At 38.7% G+C, this 9,783-nt stretch overlaps 1 protein-coding gene across 1 annotated transcript; it reads right to left on the reverse strand.

Annotated features, from left to right (window-relative positions):
- Positions 1-213: 213 nt before the first annotated feature.
- On the reverse strand, positions 214-8,781 carry LOC118281870 (FK506-binding protein 5). The gene is made up of 8 exons (XM_035602636.2): positions 8,569-8,781; positions 8,206-8,423; positions 6,963-7,076; positions 6,461-6,880; positions 2,531-2,738; positions 1,867-2,359; positions 1,648-1,782; positions 214-783 (listed from the first exon to the last, which is right to left on the reverse strand). Exons 2-8 carry the CDS (start codon positions 8,414-8,416, stop codon positions 646-648), a joined length of 1,719 nt encoding a protein of 572 aa, XP_035458529.2. The 5' UTR covers positions 8,417-8,423; positions 8,569-8,781; the 3' UTR covers positions 214-645.
- Positions 8,782-9,783: the final 1,002 nt, after the last annotated feature.

Consider the following 9,783-nt stretch of genomic DNA (forward strand, 5'->3'; position numbering starts at 1 on the left):
CTTTGCTCCTTATTTGGAATAGGGATGATGACAGACTGGGAGGTTGCTATGTCACCGCTCCTTATAAAATGTGGTAAATCATCTTATATATCGTCAAAAGAATTTAATTCTGTAAGAAAAAGTACGTGTGTTATGTTTTAAATTAATCTACCAGAGGCACATTAAAATACAATTTAGGAAACAGGCTTATAGTTAAGAAATAAACAAAAAATATATGTAAAAAGTATTTATTAAGTATAAAATAATGTACAGCGTATAAAATTATCTTTAAGATCTTAGCACCATAACGTTACAACATAGTAAATGCATTGTCTGACTATGTACTAAAAATAATGAGTATCATAAGCCTCGCGACTGAGAATATACTCTAAACATAATAAACTTTGAAAAATAAATTAAGTATATAACTATCATTCAGTCAATTAAACGAACCGACAATTCAAAGGCGTATTTGTGATGTACTGAGACATTGGTACCGTTTTATCTCATCTAAACAAATATCTATTGCATAAATCCTTTCTTTAATCTACGCGTCTGACGAGTCGGCTACTTAAATGCAATATTTTATTTCAACTGCCCACCACCGTAACCCTTGCTATAAAGCTAAATTGTGCTCTATAACTTCATTGTAATAAAGTCTAAAATTCATTGTTTGACGACGGTTTGTTGGTGGAACATTGGCTTGGATGCTGAGAGCAGTTTCTCTGAGACGACGTGTGCTATTCTTGCGCTGCGTTGCCATACAAGTTCCCTAGTGCGTTCGTTGTTGCTGTCCACTCGTACCTGAGCATCGAATAAATAGTCATTAGGTAAAAAAATATATCTTATGACTACTGTAAGAGAAATCTACAGTTGCAGAGCAATCTGAATGGTACTGAGATAGTTACTTTTTTATTTAAAAAAAAACGGTTCCGCGCTCTAGTATTTTTTCCTGTATTGTGGGTGCGTTTACAAACATACAAGTTCACATGCACATGACACTCAGACAGGAAGAAATGGTGGTCCTTCCCCAGCCACCACGCCAACGCACGGTTAGCGATAATAAACCCAGTGCTTGAAAATCCTTAGAATTTGTTTTTTTCACACACAAAATAGCATTTTTACACGTAAAAAAACTTTACTATTTCTAGTGTAAGTAAGTCAAACCCCTACTTGCATGCTTTAAAGTAGTCACAATTGGCAATAAATCATGTTGCTGTCATGCTTTTTGTCAGAGTCGGAAGCTGTCGATATTTATAACAAGTCACCAGTCACGAACGACTTGAAACACGATATCAGGCAGGCAAATGGCATATGTAAGGGAATTTCATTTACACGTCGATAAACATTCAACTTCGTTGTATAGAAAAAATCATCACATGGGTGATTCTTAAAAAAAAAATCACAAAAAGTTAACGGCGTCATTATCCTCGACCAAAAGTTAACAATTCTGCCGATTGTAACACAAAATTTGGTTTTAATAAATCAAGCTGTGGCACTACTTTCAACCAATGCAACAAAAAGAAGGATGATAATAAGCTACCACGATGCTTAATAACGCGGGAGAGTAATGATTTGTTAAATAAAATTACAGTTTTTGAAGAAACATCCACTTCTAACTCATTGAAGAAAAAGATATCACATTAAAAAATAACCATATAAAATTACCTGTTTAGGCTGCAGAACCTTAATGGTATGTAGAGTAGCGACTCCTTGGTTATTTACTCTCAGTGTCAGTTTACCCAGCATCTCAGCTGTAGTTGCTGTCGCTGATCTGATGTCTTTCTTAGCTCCACGGCCAACCTACAGAAATAAATTCATTTTAGCACAAGATTTCATAGGAATATTAACTTAACAACCAATATCATAAAGATCCGATCCAATTACCTCTTTCTCAACTCTGAGTATCAGCGGTCCAACAGCAAAGTTGCTCTTGACAGTAGTGTGGTCGGCCATGATGCTGACTGATACATCTCCAGTCCTCCTCAAAGACGACAGGCCGTATAACGTTCCCTTTGCCCTCGGCTTGCTCTTCTCTGAAGTCTTAGTCTTATTCTTGGTCTTGTTGGTTGCTGGTTTCTTGGTTGTAGTCTTCGTTGGCTTCGGTTTTGGTTTCGTCGCTTTAGTAGGGGCCTTAACTGGTGGCTTTACAGCGGGCTTCCTAGTCACTGTTGGCTTAGCTTTCTCTGAAGCCTTCTCCTTAATTGCTCTAGGCTCCTCAGCAACAGGAGTCTGCTCTCCAACAACTTCATTAGGCTTCACATCGTTAACTTGAGTAATCTCTTCCTTTATTGTCTCTGGGATCTCAGATACAGCTTTCTCTTTGTTCTTATTTGCTTCACTGCCGCGCGCTGTATTCTTCTTCTTGTTTGAGTTTTTCCTAAAAGTGAAAATTAGTTATGTAATGACATATGTATCCGGATTATTTCGTTGAGTCAGTTTGTGTGTCGTTTAAACAAAACACTGGTTTTATGCACTGTCAAAATTAGTCACCAAGTTTCATATTTTTACTTTCTCCCTTTCGAATGTATGAGGTTGAAAAAGTTCTTACCTTTTTGGTTTGGTCTTGTTACCCTTCTTTGGCTTGGAAGTCTTCTTGTTGGCGTCGATTGGCTGCAGCTTCACACTGACGGGGTCGTACGATGTCCTCAAAATGTCGTTCATTTTCTCCAAGATGTTGTCAACGAATCGGTTGTACTTGACGATGTAGATAGCGGGGACAGTCGTCGGCTTCTTTGTGGTCTCATCACTGAGAGCGCCTGTTAAATTTATTGGCGGTAAAGACAAATGGAAAAAGGCTCTCTATTGCTTCCTACTTTACAATATAATTTACTTTGTATCATGTTTTGATATGATAGATTGTTTTGACCTTGATCTGAATGGTTACATACCTAAATGTACGTGTTTAACTATCAATTCAACCATATTTGGACATAGTAACGATATTGGAGACCCAGTTTAATGCAACATTGGTATTGGAGGATCTTTAATAAAACGAGTTTGGAATAATGTATTGCAAAAACCGCAGCTTCGTTTCCTATTAATCATTTTCTATACTAGCAAAGAATCTACGTTCATTTATTAGCAAAAGTAAAACCTTTTTTGTTTCGTATCTCATTTGTTACACTCCAATAATTCGATGCCTAGTTAACAACTGCAATACGTATTGCTAAAGCCTAAGTAATACGGTCTGTTTTCGATAATTACCTAATTAAGCATTATTAATTGCTATATGACACTGATTTAACTGGTAAATCGATTTGATGTAGGAAAAACACATGTTTAACACACTAGTTGACATAATGGACATTTAGACAGTTGTCAGATTCATTAATGTGAAGCTAAAGAAGCTAGAATCGGAGTAGGAATCGTTCTTTATTTTTGCCTATGGACGAATTGATCGCGTAATCACCTTTAAAAATATGGAACCTATTATGAGCTGGTGCATAAAGACCAAAAATATTCACGTCTCGAACTATGACCAAACGTTATTAATATTATTTAAAAAGTTAGTATACGCCATCTGGATTAACGGTTCTTAAAATTAATTTAAATATCCAGTGATTAAAAGTATGTACTACAAGTACTATGTACGCTTAAGAAATTGTTGATGTAAATAAATTTTCATCGAGACCCACCACATTTTGTATTTACCTATCAATAGTGACAGTGACGCATGAGTGGTCAAGAGGACGTCGTTATCGTTACAAGACAATTTAATACATCTGCGGTCCGGTTCTTACGTGGAAAGGTGAGTGAAAATTTCAATATTTCATTGTTTTGTTTGGAAGAAAGCTTATTTATTATGAGATTTAATTCTAATGTCTCTTAATTTGTTCTTATTTATTCTAGCTCCCTTCGGATAGTAAACTCAGATCTGCGCGATTTAGGTAAGAATATTTGTCAGCTTAATCTGTTTAGTTTCTTCTAAGATCCAACAGTAATACTATATACAACGTGTAACAAAATACCCATATACATCAAGAAGCGCTGATGAATACAGGTTGAATAGAGTCTCTACACGAAGTTTCAGCTTAAAATACGATTAAAAAAATTTTTGTACCAAATACTTGATATCGCATGGTTCTTGATTTTAAATCATAAAAACGTGTCACAACACTACAGGGATCACTCGCTAATATTACGAAACATTTATTCTGTCAATCTGATCGCCTAGTACCTGTCTACCTAATTTTGAATCACGCGGCGGCGCGATTTGAAAAATTCATAACTTGGTACCATGAACACATGAGTTTAAAAAACCCTTACCGTATCGTTTGTTATGTTATCTAGAAGCCGTGCAATTGATATGTATACCCACTTTTTGTTACACGTTGTATGTATAGTTTTGTTGGACATCACGCTCAATTATAAGTCATATCTTGTACGTTTTTATTGAATAAATAAATAGATAATAATAACGATTGTTTCATTATTCTATTCGTCTATTCTTAATGTTATGTTTAGTTGTCTAATTATAATATTGGTTGTTCTAAATCACACTGTAAAAGGTACAGTTTCTCTTTCTGCAGTAACGTTTTGTCACGTTCCTGTCGCTTTGATGGTGCAGACCTAAATTATTTGTCTGCGTGCGAGTGTAACTAACGTACGCTCAATAATTATTCAAGTGAATCCTACACCTGATTCTAGCCACGTTATGCTGGCACGCAAGCTAACTGTATCGGTCTCTCGGAGCCCCACTTGAATTCTAATCGTCGTTCACAATTAATACGCCCAGTCAACGGTGGATTTTCTATTTTCCACACGTAAAAGAAACTGCGTGCCGTACCACGCACATTCGAAGAAATCTAATTACGGCATACATTGATACGACGCGGGGCCTCTTCAGTTACTCTTTAGGGTACACTAAATTCTGTTATTTACCTATCGTTTATAACTAAAATAAATACAAAACCGCTTCATTCATGTGTGATCTTGTACTAACAATTGTGTTGTGATATGAGTAGTTGCGCAATCTCTAGTTACGTTGCTATGGTCATTCTAAACGATATTTAACTTTTTACATAGTAATGGTTGTATCGAATCTCTACAGTAGGAAGGTGCTATATTCCGGGTCGGCGGTCACTACAGGTGTCCATATGGTCGACAATAAACGAGTTTCATTCAGGTCACATATGACTCCTCGCGACACTCCCAGCATTTCACGACGACAAATATTTAAAAATTTCTCTTTTCGCATCTCATTATCTTGTTTTCACTGTGCCGGACGTTCGACACGCAAATTTTGCGGTGGATTTCGACATTAAGTGAGAGTAAATATTTAGTTCGATTTACTTTCTATCGGTTATTTTTGAATATTACTTAAATTTTCGTCAAGGTCACTCCTGGGCGCGGCCGGAGCAAGGTCAAAGAAAGTGTCAAGGTTGTAGAAGAAATCGGGCGGGTTCATCGCTCGAGCTCCGGTTGAGAAAGTAAGCGGCCGGTGGACGCCGCGTCGGTCGGCCTCCTAACACACATATACCGAACTAGTTCCTTGTCGAGCGACTGCTCGCTGCGGCCGCGCACCCGACACATTCACGGAGCTCAAGATTTCTATCAAAGATACAACCCCGGTACCTATCATTAGTGAAATCTTGATTCAGATACAGATACTTACAATAATTACGCTACAGATAAGGATTCAAGGAACGGATGTTATAAGGATAGAGGATGTTTGTGCGTTATAATACATACATAAATCGGTCAAAAGGCTAGTTATTTATATCTATATTTTAATTTCTACATACAATACTGCTACGTAAATGTACTATGGAAATAATATGGGAGATAGAGTATTTAAATATATGCATAATATTAGAACAAGTCTACAGCATAATGTTACAGTTATGGATGGGGTAAGAGGAGCATAAATAGTTGAAGCTGACTAGTATACATTTTTTATTACAACAACCAAAATTAAATTAATATTACTAGATAATGTCACTCGAGTAGTAGACACCGAGATAGAATAGGCAACTAGTTTTCTGACCGATGTACGACAAAATTTAGTCATGTACAACATTTAATGTATTGTGTACAATTATGACGCACAAATCGTCGCAAAGGTAAAGTGATAAAGAATTTCACACATAAATTAGAACAACAGATTTATTTCAAATAATTTGCCACGAGACCAGTGTGACATGATCTAGACATTAATTTAACTTTAACTTTCTCGGTACCATACTTACACTTTCACACATCAAACACACTCACTTAATAAATAAAATAAATAGCATAAATAAATAGTCAATAAATAGCTAAGCTAAAGGAGAGGACCGTGGAGGTCTCGTCAGGTGGATGAGAGGGCGTGGCTCGCCCGGGATCTCGCCGCCTACTCACTATCTGAACTTTTTGTGTTCAGCGGCGACTGCCGCGGCGGATGTCGCTTTGGTTTTCTTTACTTTACCCAGATGGTTGGCTTTTTTTCCGGCCTTTTTCGCATACGCCGCGACGCTCGCCTTCAGCTTTTTGGACTCACGTGCGTTCTTAGCGGAGATGTTCCTGCCGAGCGCGTCGGTGATGTCGTCGTCGTCATCGTCATCGTCGTCATCCTCGGCCTCGTCATCATCGTCATCGTCGTCGTCGTCATCTCCGACGGCATCAATGCCAATATCGTCATCGTCATCATCATCCTCCTCGTTCTCAGCCTCAGCCTCGGCAACTTCCGCGGCGGCTTCAGCAGGGGCTTCGACCTCAGCGCTGGCGGGCTCTTTTTGTGCAATTGCTCCCTCTTCTCCTTCAACAGCCTCTACTTCTCCCTCAGCAGCCTCTTCAGCGACGGCGGCAACATCCTCAGCGGATGCAGCAGCGGCAGGTGCAGCAGGCGCGGCCGCAACAGTGTCGGCGGGCGCTACCACGGGCTGGACTGCCGCGGGCTCGTCATCATCATCGTCTTCTTCTGCGAGATTAAAGTATTTGTTGATAAATGTTGTCCGTAATTGCAATAAATGCTATATCGTCCAAATGTTACGAGTGCTTACCTCCTCCTAAGATGTCATCGAAGAACCTCTCGAGGTAGTCATCATCATCGTCGTCATCGGCCTCTTCATCATCATCGTCGTCGTCATCATCATCATCGTCGTCATCGTCGTCACCTGAGACAAACAATATCAAATAAAAACACTGCTTCAACAACAAGCTTGAACTAGGGCAATGACATTGTCTAAAACTGTACACCTGTCTAGTTATTGGCACACATCACTTATTTTTTCCGTTTCAATACACACGTATCGTTAGCACTATTACCGATACTGAAGCACAAATGAACTGTTAAACAAACAGTTAAGAGCCGCGCGCCGACGTCTCGCGGTGCGTGACGTCCTGAGCGAGGCTTTCGTATCGAGAAAGCAGGGGAGCGTCAATTTCTCTGATTGAGTCTTTCTGTTTGAATTAATTAACGATTGAGAGCGCCTGTCACGCTGCTCGATTCACATTCCACGTTGGCCCCGCTGCGTCCTGATTCTAAGGAATTTTTATCGATAAAGCGTAACACTTTTACCATAGCTCAGTGTTATCGATTATGATTCATTTAATATCTAAGCTTATCCTGTATACCTATTTGTTCTAACTGTGTAGTAATTGCAGTGTTGACAGGATATTGACAATTCACTAAGATAGTTAAGTTAGATTGGATGTCGATATCAGAGAAGCTATCTATAGAAAAAGCAAGTGCATTAAGTCGTAAATTATAATTGCAAATTGATCTGTAATGTGTTCAGCTATGCCTGAATCATTTAACGAGCCATTACCATGCTATTTGCAGATTAATTATGCAGGTGTTTTGTAAAACGCAATAAATTCTCTATCAATGATTAAGAGTCTAAGCTCGAGTGCTTTTACTAATGCAGTATTATCGCTGACAGCGTATGCTACACGAGATGTATTTATCGCATCTACCGTTAGAGCTCCTGCTCACTTCAACGGTAAACCAAACAGGTATCGATATTTTTGCAATATGGAATCTTTAACAACCTTACTGTACTTTGGAAATTAAATTCTATTGAAATGTCCTTCTTTGTATAGAACGTATGTAAATACAAAATGTAAACTAAGTAGTGTGTGAGATCTATCTCTTCTATTGTAAAACAAATATTCATATTTTGTGGACCATTTGCATTTTAACCAAAGACTGCAAATGATCAATAAGGGAATATAACCCCTTTCCATCTAAAGATCGTATTGATACACTTTTAGTAAAGTAATCACTGAGGGTACTGGACTCACCTGTTAATGCGTCATCGATGTCAACATCTTCATCATCGTCGTCGTCGTCGTCATCATCGTCATCGTCGTCGGCAGCGGCCGCGGGGGCTGCAGGCGCTGCAGCCGCAGCTTGCCTACCCACTTCCTTGTCTTCCTCCGGCCGGGCGATAGGGCTACCGCATACCGACAACACTAGGCAGCACAAAGCCGCTAACAAGAACAACGACCTCATCTCGTATCTGAAACAAACACAACCTTTAATTACATCACCGGGAGCATCGCGACCGCGACAGTGCCGACCCGACCACCAGCCCACTGTAGCTATCACGATATCACAACACTATCACGAACACAATCACATGCACTATGTCCTTGACACTTCACCTTTTGTTGAACTGTCACTGTTGAGTCCGTGTGGGCTCTAGCGGAAGAGGTTCCGCCCGCGTCCTTCTATGCCGGTGTTTGGGACGCTATGGCCGAGCGTGGCGAGCGGAAACGATATAGCGGCGGCGTCTTCACCGCGCACTCTTTTATAGAGTTACGTCACACACGCAGGGAAGGAAAGTAGTGATGGTAGACGACGGGGACACAGATCAACCGACACGCAGACGTACTCATATTTATACCTGTCGGCCACCATGCCTTCATTACGTATTTTACTTTATTCAACGAATTTTCTTTTGATGTGACACTTTATCTTAAAACTTGTTATTCCTGATTTTTTGTTCATGGGTTACTTGTTTCGTATAATATACATATGCGATCCATTAATTAAGGTATCATTGATATAAAATATAAGAAATGAAGTATTAAACAATCGTTATAACTTTGAATTACCAGATTTTTTTCAGGTTAATCGTGTGACTTAATCGATTCAATGATTCAATTTATTTTTGTTGATGATTTTAATCTGATCATCGGTTATTCCAAACATTAAGTATTTTGCAACATTTGTACAAATCATTTCAGCAGAACGTGTTTTGCATATTGCAAACAGAGTCATTAGTCATATAAGCTTTCACTTACTCATAAAGGAATTCAAAGAAAAACAAAATCTACGTTCAATATTCATATTTCGGATACGAATCGGTGTTCCCCCAATTTCATAATCTATGGCATTCCAAGAGGGGTTGGTTAGGTCCAAATGATTAATTTATTCAGCATATTTACGGACTTGCCGTGTCTCACTGGAGAAATGTGCGAGCAGTGTATTGTGTCAGAATCTTTAAGTATTTTGAACATTAGTATGAGGAGACCAGCCCCATACTTTCACTTAAGGTTATGTGTGTAAACGCGCTTTAAGTGCCATTGATAAGGTGACGTAAAAACGAAAACTTGGGCGTTCCGTATGGACATTGGACATATAATAACTTTTGCAACCACATTCCGAACCACTGCGTACATGGTATTATTAAATAACTCGATCGATTTACTTTAAAAGAGAAAATATTTGGTTTTGATACTTTTGGAGATTTTCGGAGTTAATGGATACCATTTGTAGATTTTTATTACTGTTACTGTTAGCTTAACGTGTTTCTAAATAAGTTTTCTCCTTATACAAGAACTTGTGTAATGTCTTACTTTTCAATTTCTATTATT

Source organism: Spodoptera frugiperda, chromosome 26 (assembly GCF_023101765.2).
Source record: "Spodoptera frugiperda isolate SF20-4 chromosome 26, AGI-APGP_CSIRO_Sfru_2.0, whole genome shotgun sequence".
In the NCBI taxonomy this organism is placed as follows: Eukaryota; Metazoa; Arthropoda; class Insecta; order Lepidoptera; family Noctuidae; genus Spodoptera; species Spodoptera frugiperda.